Below are 20,360 nucleotides of genomic sequence, written 5' to 3' on the forward strand. Positions count from 1 at the left end.
GATGATGATGATGATTATGAAGATGGCTTTTTAAATTTAACAATGTAATTGTTTAACCTTCATTGATAAAGTTGTTATTCCATTCTTTTCAATGTATGGTAACTTTAATTTATTTTTCACTTTTATGTTTATTTTTTTTCATTTAAGCTTTTATTTATAAGAACAAGTGTAAATAATATTGTATTCTTGCAATTATTTCCTGTCGCATAGTTAAAATAGTTTGGAAAATCCAAAAGTGCACGCCTCATAATTTTTTTTTTTAATAATTATTTATTAATTATTATTTTTGTTTATTTAATAACAATTAAACCACATCGAATCAGACCCTGAAAAATGAAAGGGTTCTATTCCTGAGCATACTCAAGCGTAAGAGAAAAAAGATGTAAAATTTTCGTCGGCGCCATATTGAATTTTAGTTTTGACCTCATATTGGTTAATAGATACCCCAATAACCATGAAAATGACACCCATGACGAAAATATGTAAAATTTTCGTCGGCGCCATCTTGGATTTTAGTTTTGACCTCATATTGGTTAATAGCTACCCCAATAACCATGAAAATGACACCCATGACGAAAATGTGTAAAATTTTCGTCGGCGCCATCTTGAATTTTAATTTTGACCTCATATTGTTTAATAGCTACCCCAAAAACCATGAAAATGACACCCATGACGAAAAGATGTAAATTTTTTGTCGGCGCCATCTTGGATTTTAGTTTTGACCTCATATTCGTTAATAGCTACCCCAAAAACCATGAAAATGACACCCATCACGAAAAAAAGTCAAATTTTCATCAGCGCCATCTTGGATTATAGTTTTGACCTCATATTCGTTAATAGCTACCCCAAAAACCATGAAAATGACACCCATGACGAAAAGATTTCAAATTTTCGTCGGCGCCATCTTGGATTTTAGTTTTGACCTCATATTGGTTAATAGCTACCCCAAAAACCACCCACATTTGCAAATGTGTTTGCTACTTAGGAAAAGTTCAGATTTAAAGATATAAGTAGGTAATGTGACGAATTTAATTTATTTCATTCCGACTGTTTCTCGGAATAACATACATTTACTAAGAATTGCATACAATGCCGGTTTTAATATATTGCCGGTAACATAATATTATGTATGATAATAATTCTTAAAAAAGTATTTTATACATTTCTTAAAAAGCTTCGATATTGTATACAATAATACAATTCATATTCAAATTGTTGTAAAATAGTCACACTTTTTTAAGTTGGTTGAATACACTAAAATACTTATAAGGATCGTACCTACTAATAAAAGTAACAAAATGAATTTTTAAAGTTCCCAGTAATCTTCTGGAATCAATTTCAATAAAAATATAAAAATTCACTTCAAAAAAAACAGCCGAGTTTTTTTTTGTTTATTTAATAACAATTAAACCACATCGAATCAGACCCTGAAAAATGAAAGGGTTCTATTCCTGAGCATACTCAAGCGTAAGAGAAAAAAAAAGATTCGATTAGTAAAGTATTTCGGTCGCTATCGTGTTAACAAGAAAAAGGATCCGCACATACAGACACACGGACGTCCAAGACAGAACTTTTTTAAACTGTTTTTTAACTAGTTTAAATAACAAAAATGACATCAAAAATATCATGAACGTTAAAAATAGTGTTTTTTCTTAATATGTGTGTGTATGTATTATCTTACAAGTGCAATGTATGATACATAAAGACATTTTAAGTTTGAAAAATCAGATGTTTTGCGCGAAGCGACAGTAGTACCCACCTCAACGCTTCGCTTATGAGGCGTGCAATACACTAGCTGATGAGCTGCATGCTTCATTACTTTTTTTTATTTATACACATTATTTAATACTTAACAATCGAATTAGCGTCTGGCTAATTAATTTTAGATTATATTATGTTTGAAGAACATAATATGAAATTTACAGACATTCTAAAATAATTTGAATTTTTTATAAAAACGAAATAAAAAATTGCGTCTGGCACCTATTTAACAACGAAAAAAACGTCTTGCAATAAAAAAATTATGTCTAATGGATCTATCTAAAGGTAAAATATTAAAAATTACGCGTTAAAAAATGACTTTAAATTAAGGAAATTATCCTGTGCAGAAGAGATGCGCACTAAAAAACGCAACCACTGCGACCAGCCAGACAGCCCGGACTCTAACCGAAATAGCAAGAGGAACAGTATATAGACTACAAGCCCGCATAGGACAAAAATATGGGTCAAATGAACCACCAGGGAACATATCTAGAACGATAGCAGAGCAAAAAATAATAAGATTCATCACTATGCCGTCACTTGTAAGCTGTCCAACTGAGTGCAGATGAGAATTGAAAAGTACAGGTAGACTCGGTAAATTTTGGTCATATATTTTTGTACGGCATTCTTAACCATCGATAGATCCATTAAAAATAATAAGAAACCGCTCAGTGCCGTACAAAAATGGTGGTCCACCAAGTCGGAATTTTTATTTAATTTCCGAGAGTTACCGGGGGTAAATTTGGTCATTTGACCATGTACGGCATCTGTGTCATACTATTGCTATACTGCTTTTAATCCATTATTCCGCAACGCCGTACAAAAATCATGGGGACAAGGGGAAAAAATCGAGAGTTGTAATCCCCTCTCTTTCCCCACTCCAGGGGGTCATTTGACACAACACGAAATAAATTTATTTTTAAAGTATTTTATGCATAGATAATATTTTTTCATGTGCCGTACATTTTCGTTGGTTCAAAGGGGAAAAATCTGAAAAAGAAAAAAATCCATATAACGAAATGTTTGCTTTATATTTTTATAATAAAATATAAATATACATTAATATTAAGAAGCTCGAGGTGGTTAATTATCACCTTGGAAAGTCGGAGTCAGGTGGAATGGACTCCGTTAAATTGATGAACTAATAAAAAAGCTATGAACGAAAAGATGTGAATTATATGCAATCAGTCCATGAATACAGGTAAAGTCACAAGCAAATGCTAGTAATATATACATATTCAAAATGTACAAGTAAAGCGCTTTCAAATGATACCAAACACTGCATATTTATCTTTACTTTATTTTTTTACTCTGTATGTTTTGTCCGCTAGAGGGCGCCACATTAGATTTTGTGAAACCCCATATAGCCTTTAGCTAGCTGGTCGCTGGTTATCCAGTGAACAATTCAGACGCGACGAATGATATGTCATTTGTCGAATTCTGATAAGTAGTTTAGAAGTTACGAGGGAATAGATGAACATACATACATGACCTGTAAACAACCATAACCCTCCTTTTGCTTTGCCGTAGTTGGGTAAAAATATGTTAATGCCGTACTGTATCAAATGGCCATAAAGCACCCTTAAAATTGTAGCTTTCGTCGCTTTCATCAGCCTAAAAGATGTGGTCTGCACAAAAATGTACGGCATCGTTTTTTCCTAATTTATCTATGTTAATACTATTTAAAACAACGGATAAAGTGTAGAAAACTATTATATTTCATTAATCTACGATGTTTAAACTTTAACAAAATTTCTGGTTTTGCATTTCTCTATAACTTTTTTTAGAACGGTTTCTTTTGAACGGCAATACTATACAACAATTGAATTTTACAATATCATGTTAAAAAAAAAGTTCCCGTACAGGGTCAAATGACCTTACAGCTCTTTATATCAAGAATTCGATGAAATTAAGATGATTATTGGTATACATTTAAAAGAACAAATATTTTTTGACGGCATTGCTTCTAATAGTACTTTTGAGTGCTAGATAATGTTTTGGAACCGAAGCCGTACTTAGTCAAATGACCCCCTGGAGTGGGGAAAGAGAGGGGATTGCAACTCTCGATTTTTTCCCCTTGTCCCCATGATTTTTGTACGGCGTTGCGGAATAATGGATTAAAAGCAGTATAGCAATAGTATGACACAGATGCCGTACATGGTCAAATGACCAAATTTACCCCCGGTAACTCTCGGAAATTAAATAAAAATTCCGACTTGGTGGACCACCATTTTTGTACGGCACTGAGCGGTTTCTTGTTATTTTTAATGGATCTATCGATGGTTAAGAATGCCGTACAAAAATATATGACCAAAATTTACCGAGTCTACCTGTACTTTTCAATTCTCATCTGCACTCAGTTGGACAGCTTACAAGTGACGGCATAGTGATGAATCTTATTATTTTTTGCTCTGCTATCGTTCTAGATATGTCCCCTGGTGGTTCATTTGACCCATATTTTTGTCCTATGCGGGCTTGTAGTCTAATATCAAAGAACCAACTATACTAAAATGCTCACTTGTCAACGTTGGTAGCTCCTATACGATTAACACAACAATCAATCGACTATCAATATGAAAACCGCACACAAATATAAAATACTAGCGGCCCGCCCCGGCTTCGCCCGTGGTACATATTTACGTTTTCTCTACTTAAGAACCATCCTCGTACTTCAAGGAATATAATAAAAAAAGAATTATCGAAATCGGTTCAGCCGTTCTCGAGTTATGCGCTTACCAACACATTTTGCGATTCATTTTTATATATAAGAAGATTAACCACGACCGCGACATCCAGCAATCTTGTCACAAAATTAAATCAAATTTCCGCGCGACCGACTCCTGAGCATCTTTGAACCCTTTCAGAGGCACGATCAAACGGGATCGACGCACACAAACCCGCGAGTACCCTTGTATATAAACTTTGATATATCTACTCATCTATTTTCACAGCAACAACTGAGAATAGGATCGATTTGTGACGTCATAAGTTTTAATTTAAACGAATTAACTCTCTAAGGTAAGCAACAAAGTTTGTATTATAGTTAAGTAAGAAACAGCTAAAATGAAATAACGGTTTTTGAAATAGATAAAAGGTTTCTTCCAAGAAAATAGTATTTTTCAAAATGAAATTAGACACGTAATTGAAACATAAAGGTCATTTAGGTACCTATTCTTAGTTGTTTCTCGTAGTTTACGCAACGCCTACAAAAGGACAAAAATAATTAGGGCTGCCAACCCCGCTATAAAATTATTTCATCGCATAGTATTTAGGGTCTCAAGTATAATTCTAGGAATAAATATAGTACGAGAAACTATTAGCTTCATCTCGTTAATGGATTTTGTGAATTCAAAATTCAAAGTTGGGTATCTTCATTTCTTTGAAATGATGCTCTATCGCTTATTACGTTTAATTTGAAGTATTTTTACGCAGAATGAGACAGAAACTTATTAATTATAATTTTATTAAAGTTGTCAATATGCATTAAAAATTATTTATAACAGTTATATTTAAAAAAGAATGTCGTTCGCTATCAATTCTTTTATAACAGTGCAACTCGCTAGTAAGAACTAAGATGACAAAAACTGCACAATCCCAAATGCAATACTAGCGCGAGCGTTTAGTTCTCTCTTGTATAATAATAACAATTAAAAATATAAAAGTGCACTCTGCGAACAAAAGGGTCAGAATGAACGAGGACTTCGCGTACATTCAAAAGCACTGATGCGGTACTCGACGACAGGATTAATTCCTGCCTCCGAGATGAGAATAACATTAATAAACTGTAAATATTACTTTTGTAACTACCATTTCATAAACTATCCATCGAATAATATTTTTTTATCGCAACGAAATAATCTATTAACAGGATCTAATATTATGATCGCGGTAAACTGCACATAACTATTATAAAGTAGGTATAATGATTCTGATAGTGGAATATGGGAAGCATTTTACAATTAACTGTGTGCACACAGGCTTATAAGCGATTTATTATAGAGAAACTTTCAAATGAGACAGCCTTGAATAAAAATCAAAACATCGTATAAGATGAATTACCGCCTGTATTAACCGCAAGGCCTCAATAAAACACATTCATATAATTTTATGTATTGTGTGCAATGTATTTTCCATTACTTTAGCACTTTATATCGCTGATGATGGCTGCGTTCGTTGATACGATCTTGGATCGCGAATAAGGGCCAGAACAGACTTGCGACTATGTTGCGTGAAAAACACGAATCAATGCGAAAATCTTTTTTCAGAACGTTCTGTTATTTTAATATGACCATCCTGTATCAGGCATTTGAGTGAATTTTACATTACATGTTTTTTTCTGATGAGATAATTGGATATAATGAATGTAGCAGAAATGTGCGCGATCATAGAAGAAATTCTATCAAATAAACAAACAATAAAAATTCATAGTTATACACATTTTTCCAAGGTAATCGACCCTTTACTACCTAAAGATATTTTGATTATTATCATATTGAGGCAGTAACTCGGTCAACAAATCGTAAACTCTGCGCACAGCTTTACCTACATTTTCATATTTCAGTCCGAAGTTATTACTTGTTATTATAACATTATATTTCTGATGCTAAAACGAGAATCGTCCTATATTCTCTCACATTTACAATCCAATGAATTATCAATAATTTGATTTTCTATATTCCTACTAACGTAACCTTGCAAGCTAACATATAGTTTCATAATTATATAGAATTGTTTATATTTACCTAATAAACAGTTCTCAAGTATTTATCTCATACATGCGTCGAGATGAAATTTTCAGAACCACATGAAAGTGAAACGTTAGATGGTTTACGTAGGTATGTATTTAGTATTAAAATATGTTTAAACAGATAGAGAAATAAATGTTTATTTTATATGCGTAATATAAGTTTACTAAAACCTACTTGCGAATTTCATCCAAAGCTTTTAAATATAATATACTAAAGTCTGCATATTTATTTCTTTTTAGATTTGTAAAATGATCAAAATTGGCCTTGCTTTGTTTGCATTCTATTCGCATACAAATTTGCTTATATGTATAATATATTACCAAGGTTTTGCAAGAAGTATTCCATACTTCAGTTAAATTTGTTAGTTTTTCTCTAAAATTTATCATCAGCTCGTTTCCTTGTCTATAATTAAACATTCTACGGCATAAAATGTCTCTATTTAGTTCAGCACTTTTTCATTATTTCGAAACATACTCCTTTAACGAAGAATTCTGGGCTTATTTTATACGCTAACTTATAAATCTTCCTATCTTAAATCACACAAACATTCGCTCATGCAACAAGTGCTAAAACTGCTACAATATCAATTATAAGTAGATAGGTTAAAAGCGCTCCGGAAGCGGCACGTTGAAATATTGCTTATTAGCGAGAATTGCCTTCAGCTGTCTCTTTTTCGATCACGCTAGTTGAATCATGTCATCTTCCATGTCTCCACATGTGTTATGGCTGCCACACACGCTATGGTACACCTGACCAGGTCCACCTGTACAGGTAGACCTTAACGTGTGTGGGAATAGACAGTTTTTTTAGCCTAGGTACCTATGATCGTACCTGTACCGTACACCATAACGTATGGCTTACATTAGTGCGTTTTTGAAGATCGATTGCCTATCTAAAACTACACTTATAATACAATTGTAGTATGTGTGCTGGTACTCACATGGCGCCGGGCTGGCGGGTTCCGCGCATATGCCTATCGACTTGCTGGGGTCATCGAGCAGCGTCTGCGCGAGGTGGTAGTCGCCGAGCTTGATCTGGATCTGCTGGCTGACGCGGTCCCTGTTACCCGTCACCTGGAAATAAATATATGTTAGATGTGGGTCTTTAAACAGTCATTTTGCTATTAGTGAGGATACAACTATGGAGTAGTAGAGTAGATATGTAATACTTTCAAATATACCTGCGAAACGAATAAAATTAAATAAATATAGGAATAGGCTATACATCAAAAAGTAAAGTTAAACGTGTTTAGATTTATAAAAGGGTGGAAACAGGAGCATTCTTCGGAGATAATTTATTTTAATTAATTATTTGCAGAGCTTTTACTTTAATAATGTCGAATCATGTATTAACATATTTTGTCTGTAATTTTATATCAGCATTCGTATTAATAGGCATGACGAAAGATTTTCAAAACCTCTTCCATAATGTGTGTATACGTTTATTAAACAAGAAAAACCCTATATTTCGCTAATATACTTAAATTTAACGAAGATAAAAGCCATTTTTCAAAAAATATTTATTAACTGTGCTAAAACAGCTCACAGGTGTCATGGCGTAGGCGTGACGTCACTCTTACGTAAATACGTAATTATCTGTATGCATAGCGAAGTAAAATTAAACAAATATTTAATTATAAAGTGTTATAGAATCTAATTTCAAAGTTTATAAGTGGTGTGCAGTATTGCAATGTGAATCTACATAAAAATAATACCCAAAAAAAGTGTTAGTAATTGTTTAAAGTGAGAAAATAATATGAAATGATTGTATAAATTTGACGCAGAGAAACCCGAACCACATATTCGTGAATTCGCAATTATATTTCTGATCTAAGTCGATAAAGCATACGTAAAAAAATAGAAAATAAATAAAAATGCGTATTCTCAGCATATTCATAACAACAAAATATACCTGCCGCGAAGTTGTTGTGAGTTGTTTACGTAGACGTGACGTCACGCGTGTTTTAGTCAAAATGGCCGACTGCAGAATTTCAATGTTTTATTTTATTGATAATCTCATTAATCTTCATGTTTTTAATATTTCTAAGTCACTATTTTTAATTTATATATTATACATATTCCCTTAGAAACACTAATTCGAACATTTATGGATACTGTCGTCATGCCTATTGTACAATTTTAACGATTCTACTTCATTCTCATCAAAAACATAACGAAATTAAAACAAAATCTAGCTGTAGTACGTTTATCTAACCTTTCAATTAAACAGATTAAATATCAAATTAAACTATCTAGATTCTACATTTATACCTAGATACAGACAGACGTGATGCACGTGCACGGATTAATTTCACTCGCCGTTGATCAAAACCCTTTCTAATCATTTACATACATACATAATATTATCTATAGAATACATATAAGTATATGCGCAAACTATCACTGTTATATGCGCATCGCAAAATACTTATTAATTAGAAAAATAACCCAGTATTTTATCACATATTCGACTGTGTATAACTTTTGATAGACCATCCGAATTGTACCTCAAGTCTTTTAGTAAATCCAATTGTATCTCTAAAGTTGTAATTAATTTGTCAGTTAGAACATGCCCTTGTTAAAGCAGTGTACCCTCATTCTATTGACTGAATCCGCTGTCCTTCAATCATTTATTATTGCATCAGATTAGACGATACCTCTATTGGTTGGCATAACTATATAATCATCTAGCTCTTAGTAATTTTCATTGTTCAATTGAAATAAAACAAATTACTTTAAATACATGCTGTTATTTAACAGAATTATAAAGCTTATGAAATGTGGTTGAATGATTAACAATTAAAACAGCTAAGTATTTTATAATGTAAAATTAAGGAAATCAAACATTAAAAATTACTACATACGAACATAAAACTTACGTAAATTAATTATAATTCTAAATTATTGAACTAATCGTTTCAATGATAAATTCATCACAATAATATTTATTTGTCAGAATAATAATAATGACTAATACCATAATTAGAAGCATAAATAATCCAACACCTGTAGATACATATTTTCCAAACAAATTACGCGAGCCGATAAATAATACACATATTAATAATTTCAAAGTACACAATTCTGATCAAAGCGCGATTCAATCCCAAATGTATACTAGTGACAATAATAGATATTAATTCAAGTAATGTTTATTTGTTGTATCGATATTATGAGTCAAACCAGATGCAAGCCGCAAGGTCAATAGAAACAGCTAGTACATTACAAAATCTCAATAGAATACCATAGTTCATTGCTTTGTATATTCACTAACCACGTAATTCACGTGATAATTTATCAACATAACGAGCAATGTATACTGCATATTGGAAATAGTACCGTCTTCGCATCCCACGTTGGTTGCAAAATTATTTTTATTCGTCTAACTAATCGCTCTTGGATGTAACCTAATTTCGCTGTAGTACAGTGACTCACGCGTTAGTCAGAGTTCAATTGTTATGATGACGTGTCATCCGATAGTTTAATTTCAATAAGAACTTATTTAATGTAACTCATTCAAATGTTTGTTATAATAAAAGATTTAAAGAGTTGAAATTTATTTTACTACAAACTCGAATTCTAGAGTTACGTAATATAACATATGTAACATTAGAAAGAGAATAACAGAAATAAAACTTTGTGGGGTTAGTTTTGGGAAAACATTTATGAATAGAAAAAATAACACAAAAAAAGAAACTCCAATAACACTATTAATAACCAACTGACATTGAACGGGCTGAATTAAAACACTTATTGGGTCAATGCAAGAAACGTGCGTAAACAAACGTACCTACGAACTACGAACATTTAATTGCTATATTATGTTTTCCTAATATTTTTAAAATACTATAATAGGCACGCGATACACGAAGAAATAATAATGGAAAAGAACGGCCCAGTTTAATCAAAACCTCGTATAAAATTATTAGTTCAGTTAAAAAAAAAGTAAATTTATGCAATTTGTTGTATTGTCACCGATCCTTGATAAGTGTAAAAAGATTTATTAAATGTGTCCTTTTAAAGTGGTCTAAATCGACTCTAAAAGATTCGGTTTCATATAAACACACGTTCAAGTAATCATTGGAATACAACACGTTACTTTCAGAATTAGAGGTTAGTTTAAATTATATCTAGATATAGAATTAATCAAGGAATGTCTAGACTCTAGACTATTTTTTATCAAGGTACATACATACATACCAGACGCTATAAGTAGTCAGGAAAACTATATCCATACTCATGAAAGTCATGGCCGACCAGTCAGTGAATCATGTACGTCGTAATGCTCATCCAGATGCAATACAACTTGAGCCAATCAGCATCAACAATATTTATAGTTCCAACAAATTAAAAGTACTATAAAATATCAAATAAAAATCATCGTCACACGAGTGGCTTCATAAATTTGCATAATTTAATTTTCTTCAATCGAATAATTATCTCAATTAACCTTTAACATCACCTTTATGTAACGTTGATAAAAAAACATATCATTATATATAGGTATCATTTTATTTCTTTAAGAACTAATTCTTAGTATGCAAATATAGAAAGATATGAATAACATCAATTTTGAATAATCTATATCTACTGATATCAATGTTAATAATGGCATTTATCAAAATCAACACTCAATTTATTATTATAATAAGGAATTTCATAAATAAACACGATAAATTACACCTAATTTGTATTTTTCTACCATTCATAATAATTATTTATTTATATGTCACTCCTGTATGTTTATGTTTGAAAGCAGTCCAATGCTTAGTGTGCGTCCACACTGAATGCGCGGTGGCGGCGGCCTAGGCGGGCGCGACGAGCGGGCGCTCGCGGTGGCCACACCGACACGCGAGCTCAAGTAGCGGTTCGACGTTTTTCGGCTGTTGCAAACTTTTGGACGATTTGCTATTTTTACTGGACAGTCCGATTTTGAGATGAGATCATTATAGAAGTTGTACACGAAATAAATAAAACAGAGGAATAATGGGTGAATCTTATATGAAGAATTGAGATTATACCCTACAAAATTACTGTGGTGTATATAAGTGTTTTAGATTGAATCGCACTTATAAATAAAGAAGTTTCACTTCAACAGTTAAGTATTTATGCTATTTTACGAAAAACAATAAAGAATATAATATAAGAAGTCGAGCGACAAGACCGAACTGGTTTGATACCCCCGCCGTCCGCGCATTGGGTCGCTTGCTGACTAGGCCCGTAGTGTGGCCAGAACGCGCGGATAGGAGAGTTTGAAAACTACGCGCGCTGGCTCGCTCATTACCGTCGCACTAGGCTTCCGCCATAGTCATTTCAATGTGGACGCAAAGGCGCGTTTCATACGTTTGATATTTCGCACCCGCCGTCGCAACCGCGCTAGGCTCGCAGTGTGGACTTGCACTTACGTTCAAAATTCATTAATCTATTATATTTTCAACACAAACTTACGAACTTGTTTTGTTATTTATTTATTCAATGGATTAACAATTTTTACAATAGCAGACAAATACATAATGAATCGATAAACTCGTCTCCTATTTAAAGATTTCCGAATTACTACACTTAACTGCCAAAATTTGCAATCACACAGTCCATTAAATCAAAAGCAAAATATTTCCAGCATTCGATATTTCATTTGTTTTGTAAACAACCACCTCGGTGCATTTTAAACAAGTCATTTATCACGCGTTTCTTTCATTCAGCGAGCGCTGGCTATTCGTAGAAAGCTCGGGCGCAGTCGGGAGCCGGGGCGCAATAAATTTGTCAATAGGCGGGGTAAATTCGTCCACAATCCACATGTTTATAGAATACGCATCGTTGATAAATCGCTAATGCGGTGTCAACGGCCGAGACGCCGGAGTGGGACGCGCGATGCGTGCCGGTAGGGCTGCCACAAAAGCATTTATTATTTTTATTTATCTTTGGGCAACAAACGATACACTATTCCTTATAAATTAATAGACAAAAAGTTTGAAGCTACAATGTCAAAATTAAACAATCATTCATTCAGTAGACTTCCTTTAGAAGCGCGTTTGAATCGGCAAAATACATAATTTAATGTGAACAGTAAAGTTTACACGAAACGTACGTCGTACAATCACCCGCCCACTGCTGTTTGATCAAAGCACGTAATATCGCTATTAAGTACCGGATTCACCACCTGCTGATAGTGTTCCTGATAGCCAATATGTGTTAGTTTTTGACGTATACATTCATATATTATTTTTTATTTGAACTGACAGATAAACTGAGCAAAACTCTCAGAAGCAGTGAATCGGGCAATAAGTAATACATATATTATACCAATTTCTGTATTTGCAATACATTCAATTTTGAAATCACGTAAATGAATAATGCACCTTTGATTATAATATGAGCAACAGATATGGCAGGCGAACTCAGAAGTAAAGCTACTTTAGTAATTTAGTTTGAAATAACTATAATTCAGATTTTACTTACACCGTCAAAAGATAAACAGTACACACAAAATTTAAATTCATTTACGTCTGAACAGTTTTTATTTAAAGCTGAATTAAAAATTCAGTCGACAACCCTACGAGGCTCTCCACAAACAAACACAGTTTCGATGAGAGTGTAACGCTAAATAGAACTCACCGTGCCTTTAAATAAAACCGTATTATCCTTTGCACTTACTTTGTGCATTAAAGTGAATTTTCTAGATGCTTCTCTCGCTATCATAATGTCTCTACTCGCTATGTTGACGCAAACTAAGAGAAAAGTATAAAATGCTATTTCAATGCATTTCTTGTTGCACTTTAATGTATTTGCATTAAGCTTTTATTCTAATCGTTATTACAAAGGTAACAAATACTGTTCTACGTGACCTATAATCGCTTATCGTTCCGACCTAATAGTTCCCTCGCCTGTGCCACGAACTGACTGATTACACGCGTTTAATAACCATTTCGCCCTCATGGAAACAATTTGAGAACGATCATCAAACATCACATTGACGCTTTCAATGTGAAGTTCAACAATTCATACCGCCGCCTAAACTCGTAATAGACGAGCCTAAAGCCATGTAAATACACGTACGACGCGTTTCGGCGTCTCGAGTACAATTTTATGTTTATACTAGGCTTATACAAGCAAGCAATTCCCGCTTATCGCCTTATGTCTGTTCTGTTGTACCGCCGAAACGCCGCCTTGAGGCAATAAAATTAGTCCTCGTCATACGTTCATCATGATTCATAAAGTTCCGAGAAATTGTGGGCACGAAGGTGAGTTTGTCAGTGGCTTTCGTTTTAAATGCTCAAATAAATATTACGCCATGTTGATACTTCTAAAGCTCATTGAATTTTAGCGCCAATGATATGGTGGCATGGTGCAGGTGGTATGGTTATTGTGTCATTTTTATTTTTTTACACGACTTATCGTAAGAAGAAGTTATAAAGAGCTTCTTTAAATAAAAGTACATATTAGCTTTTTTATTTTATTACGCCACTAACTAGACCATAGCCTAAATCAAAAGCTCTATAGCGTCTATGTACAGTTTACAAGGTGGTGTACCCATATGATTATCGGGCCATATTTTGTATCAAGCGCGACCGGGGGGCTGCGGGGCGGAGAAAAGGGGGGGGGGGGGCAGTAATGAGGCCGTCTAGACGTCGCTGAGCTACAATACAATACTATAGTCCTTGCATTTCAAGTCTTGCTAAGTCACCACTACACAACACTTAATACGATATCGGAATTAAAAGTTAGATTTGAAAAGCTCTCTTACACTGGGAATCATATTAAATTCATAATGAGCGAATAAGCAGAGGATTAATACTGGCTTTAGGTTAAAAAAATACATTTTTTTTTTGTAAATTGAAACAATTATATTATAAATTTCGATACTGAAGTTACTAGTTATTTCAAGTACATACCTTCTTATCAAGTTTTACCCACAGGACTACTACATTTCTTTAAATCAATTCAAGGCTATCGGTAACATACATATTTCCAGTAAACCAACAGCATAATATTTCATAAACATACAAACAATCAACTTCTTCATGCCTTATCATGTGCGTAGTTGATTAATGAACTTCGGTATGTCAACTTTAATTTATTATTCATTTTTAACGCACGTTCATTTGCTACAACTAATAATTGTATTACCTAATTAGATTATTTTGAGATTATATAATGATTATTAATTATTATAAAACTGTACCGTATTTTCTTGGACCCTTTGGGAATTGATCGAAAAAATGGAAACTTAAAAATATCATAATGTAATCTATTTTGACCAAAGCCTTTGTTTGCGCTTGCCTAAAGGCTATTTTGATCCTAGGTCTTCAACATTTTTCAATCCCAATTTAAACTTAAACATGAGTTTTCCATTCGTAGCAGAAAGACAGACAGACTTTCGCATTTATACTATCAAAATGTATACATATACTATATGTATATATGTATACATTTTGTAAATCTTTACTGGCCGTGAACTTACGACTCTGTATTATAAAAACAAATGCATTTGATATACGTTTATCATTTAAAACTTCCGCCTCGCCTAATTGGGTTTCACCTTGAGAGGTTAATTGTAATTTTATACTTGATGCATAAAATTAATCTTTATTGTAATAGACTTGAATTTTGTATCATCAAAAATGGCAAGAATATTCTGTATTTAGATTTTAATAATAAAAACGAATTGTCTCTACGTGCATGAAACTAAAACTTAAAAATATGTATATTTTTTATTTAATATTATTGATTTATAACAAATATAAATTTCTACTTCTATTTTAATACCTAGATATTAATATTCTTAATATCTTTGATTTCTTATGGGAACCAAATTATGCACATCCTCCCATTGTAATAAATTACTTAGTACGTTTTAAATTACCTATTGTTATTTTTAACAACATTTTCATGCGTTTCGTGTATAAGATATTTTTTTAGACCAAACTCGATAAAAATTACAAAAAAATATAAATAGTAAAAAACATAATTATAATTTCTACATTTAAAATCAAGTGGCCCTTGTAAAAGTATAAAAGGCGAAATGAATCAGATGTAATTGTAAGATAAAATTCGGAAACAAAAACTCAAACATCGACGCGGTTGGACGAAATCTGTGATTCCATTCAAATCTACTCGAAAACGTCTCCTTTCGTGGAAGCAATCTTTAGATTCCAGATAAGTCTGTCTTTCACTCAATCTTCGCTAATTCGGCTAATGATCCGCGAATAATTGTGGGTATTGTTACAAATTCATTTGACATAGAAAAATGACCTAATTAGAAATTTGAAGAGAGGAAAAGTTTATGAAATATAAATAAAGAAAATGTTATTGTGACCTGTTATTTACAAATAAGAGGCAAGTGTAGAAATATATCTATAGCCCGATAGATAAAGAGATCGGACTGAAAGTGGTGAAAGTGACGCTACCATATTAAAAGTAGTTGCAATTTGCAAAGTGAGATGTGAAGCTGGAGAATCCTATTGCTTTATTCTCAACTAGATTATTCATGATTTTTCATTCTTATATAATTTACAATCCAACCTTGAACATTACAGAGATTTTCAGATCATTACTCTTCAAAAAAAATTACAACTACGTCACACGACCAGACGCTGCGTCACGTGACCAAATAAGGTGAACAACGATCACGTTGGAAATTTTGCGAAATATGAATCGAGGCGATTAAAACAATAATTGTATACATTTTCCTTCCCGCTCTTATTCCTCAGTCCTCACACAACGTAATGACGAGAATAAACTACAAAATATGCACCATGACCAAGTAAAATAGTAAATACTCAAACTCGTTCGAGTAATCGAGCGCACAAACAAGTAGTATTTATCAATGCAACCTTGACAAGGTGACTTAAAACTGGTATAGCGAAATGAGAAAAACCGATATAAAAAAATAAGCAATTACGTACAAGGAATTGACAGCGCTGATGAAAATATTGCGGATCTCGTTTGAGCGGTAAATCTCTCGAGTGGCGTGCAACGTTAGCACAAATCCGGTTTTAGAACAATAGATAAATATGTTGTTTTGCTCACACAACTGGTTATTCTTGACATGGTGTAAAGTAAACATCGCAGTCGAAATTTTTATAATTGAAACGTTAATTGTCTCTCCGTGCTATCGATGTCGGTAGATGTCAGTTGGTTATCTTTTAATAGTTGTAACCTTGAATTCTTTGCATCATGACGCAAAAAGTTTAATAAAAGTAACACCATCAATAAATAAAATTAATAAAGCCGAAATTAACAACGCGGCTACCTCTTATCGGCACGGGCCATATCGCTCTGCCGGAGTGTGAAAAGCGACGTCGTTTTAATTACAATCCTATGTGTTAGTACGAATGTACCTACATAGTGCTGTGCGTCGGATAACTGGGTCGCGGCACCACGGGAGCTGCGATAAGTCGACCGCTTTTAAAACGTTTATTATGACCACACTTTATTCGCGTCTCAACCGGCCGTCAAAAAACCGCTGAAATAATTCAGTGGAATTTTAATCAGAGAACCTAAACGAAATGTTATGCTTCCATGAGCGCATTATCTGATAATGTTGACTAGATGGCAAACACAGTATTAGTGAGGGCGAGCCGTTCTTGTTATCGCCGAGTAAATATTAGACGAGTAAATCATTTGGCAACAATTTCCTTTGCGATCCGACGGATCGTAATTACCGTCTTGAACGCGTAAACAAGCGGTGACCTGGAACATGCTTGACTTTGTTCAATGAGAATCATATGAAGTTTTCTTTGTTTCTCTTTTCTACAAATCAAACTTTAAAACAATTGTGTTACACAAACAAGCTTAGTCTACTGCTATTGATTAAACATTGACCGCTAGGTCCTTCCGCTTTATCATTGTCGCATCTTATCGAAATTATCCTCCACCTTCGTTATCTATAAATAATAACAAGGCAGCTAGACACGTGCGTTTGTAAAACTAAACGCGATAGCTCACCTACACTCGCTACTACGAATCACGCGATAAATTGACAGTTGCACATGACTTCCGAGAATCCGTTACCCGTTCAGCTATAATCTGTACAAATTATAAAATCATAGGAAAGTTAAGACTGTCTACATTGAATTTTTTTTAAGAACACTTGGGACGTGATCTACAATAAGTCTAGAATATAGTTTTTAGAATTTTTTTTTGTATGTATGTCCGTGCTAAACTCAAAAAGTACTGCATGGATTTACTTAAAATTTCGCATGAGTAGATATTACTAACAGATCAAGTCAACATATAGGTCTCGCGTCCGCGTTAAAATGTAGAAGCCCTTCTGGCTAACATTGAGAAACACCACACAAAAAAAAACAACATAGGCTATCACGCTAAGACCAATAGAAACAGAGCATTGCGGGTAAAAACGCGGGGCACAGCTAGTAAAGAATTTTTCGAGTTACGTGTCGATAATGGTTGCATGTATTGCAGATTAAACACCCGTTGCATTCAGCTGATGTGCAAATCACATAACGTCGTGGTGTTTTGTTGCATTTTTTGCATCGATTTCGTTGCGCAGATTTTGCGTAATTGTGTTGAAACATCCGGAGGCTACTATGAGTTATAAAATCGGATATTGTATTCTGTCCGCCTTTAATTTAGCCTTCGGAATTTTCGAATGCAAATTATTCAAAAAATTCGTGTCCATTTTAGTTTACTGGTACATATCAATATTCAATATTTAAATAAACCTAAACATAGAACCAGCACGCTAAAAAGGCAAAAACGCCAAGTAATAATCGCACAATAATTGAAAAAAACAAACAATATAAAAAAGAAAAGAAAAAACCGAGCTTCGTTTTCATTTCCACTGGACAAAAATTAACTCGTCACGTTGTCCTCGGCGGCGGACAGATTCATGATAAAAAGCCGTTATTTTTCCAAACGCTTTGTAGTACCTACTCCACAATAGTTCCTGGCGCAGCTATATTTTTTAAACATTTTCGTTAGGTAATGCACCGCAGAAACTTTTCTCGTATACAAAATACAAATATACAGATTTACAGGACTCGAAATATTATCAAAAACATACATGTTCACAAAAATATACCTCTTCCGTAGGTTATCCGTCTACAGTGAAAATGTATAATATACAAGCTAGCGAAGGTTGCGATTGTTCAAATATGTCAAACGAGTTTTTCCTTGTATATTTACAAGTTGTAATAAGATGTCATGAATATCACTAAACGAAGCGTACGTTCAATTTATATTTATTGCTTAGGATTTGAAGTAAATTCCGACTTTTTGTTCATTACACGAAGGTCCAAGTCAATTTATGAGAAAATGTATTTTGTATTTGTATATTACAATGCGGGTGTGAGGAATAATTGTCTGTTTTGTTTTTTTTATATTATAATTTCAAATTAGTTGAAAATTGAAATTATACGAATGCTATTTGTTACCATTAAAGAGAATTGTTTCGTCATGGCAAATTCCTAGACTTCTAGTGTCTTATGTATCGTCCTTGATTTCTTATTTACTTTTTTATCGATATAGGCATTGACTAATACAATTATTCTATAACAATGATTTTACAACCAATACGAAAACCCCAAACAAACGTATCCACAGCACTAATAAAATAATATTTTCAATGTTTTTCGTATATCTGTAGCGGAACACAGATGTCGGAAAGCGCAACGCAGCCGCGCTCCTCGATCCCATATTCGACGTAAAATATACCGTCTGCTGCCAAATATATTTCAATTTCGCACCAAATGAAATCGATACGCAGTTGCATGTCTGGTGCACTCGCGTTTTTTGTTATTGTAAATCAATGATAAACCTTCTTTTTGGATATCATTCTGACACTTTGAAGGTGAATTGTGAAGGTTGGTGTTATTGGATCGAATTTATCATACCTACCTACTAAAATTATTTTCCGTTAAAAACATTTTACATGTTACAATGCATTGTAAGTAATAAAATATGGTTACCAGTCATATCTCATTGGCCTAAAGGATCAATTACTGGCATGAATGTTTGGAACGGATCATCATCTAATATTTTTTGTTCCGTATTTCATGAATCTAATAGAATGTCGATTTCATTCAAATTTCGTTACAGAACAACCTTCATATTGTTGTGTTATAAAGTATTTGTCTTTATAAGATCCATTCCTTACTTATTAGTAATACTACTCAATACTCACTCTAAAAGGTGCCGGGAAGAGCGATGAGGAGTCGGTCGGTTCGGCGGCGTGCGCGTGTGACATCTGGTGCGCGCGCGCCTGCCGCTCGCGCTCCCGATCACGCTCGCGGTCGCGCGTGTCACGGGCGTCACGCGTGTCACGGGCGTCACGCGTGTCACGGGCGTCGCGGGCGTCACGGGCGTCGCGCGGTTCGCGCTCGCGGCCCGGCCACGCCGCGCCCGCGCCCGCGCCGCCGCCGCCCCCGCCCCGATCCCACTTGTCGTACCTGTAAACAAAGATATTCCGTTTAATTTAGCTCTCTATAAAAGCAAACACGCTAATTCAGGACAAAAAGACTTTATTTTTTGATGATATTAGGCATGCAGCTTACATACAGTAAAAATACGCTAAATATATTTTGAAACAGTTATTCACTAATTCTAATCAAGATAGGATACATGTACGTGATGAAAACTTGAAGCATATAAATCATATCAGAAATACAATATTCCACGAATGAAATCGATCCAGCCAAAGACTAAACGTATATCAGGATATAAAGAAAAAGTAATCATAGACTAAACTGATAACTCAATTATTATATTGTTTGTACGACCTTTCTTTATTTGTCTTTACCAATAGAAATGAGCTCATTGTTTCCGCATTCTCCCGAGCCCCCACATGGAATATTCAAATGGAGCGTAAACATTGTAATTTTCACATTGGCCC

The 20,360-nt window shown here is 33.9% G+C and overlaps 1 protein-coding gene across 5 annotated transcripts in view; it reads right to left on the reverse strand.

The window, feature by feature from the left end:
* The window catches only part of lilli (AF4/FMR2 family member lilliputian), a 217,795-nt gene that overhangs the window by 88,065 nt on the left and 109,370 nt on the right, over positions 1-20,360 (reverse strand). For all 5 annotated transcript variants that reach the window (XM_090116766.1, XM_090116764.1, XM_090116763.1 and 2 more), the window contains exons 3-4: positions 19,653-19,917; positions 7,450-7,582 (exon numbers count right to left, since the gene is read on the reverse strand). In XM_090116766.1, coding sequence (XP_089972892.1) covers positions 7,450-7,582; positions 19,653-19,917 — 398 coding nt within the window. The remainder of the gene's footprint in view (positions 1-7,449; positions 7,583-19,652; positions 19,918-20,360) is intronic.

This window comes from Colias eurytheme, chromosome 26 (assembly GCF_061535395.1).
Source record: "Colias eurytheme isolate Ceu_HAF_F1 chromosome 26, ilColEury1 Martin Lab GWU primary, whole genome shotgun sequence".
Lineage (NCBI taxonomy): Eukaryota > Metazoa > Arthropoda > Insecta > Lepidoptera > Pieridae > Colias > Colias eurytheme.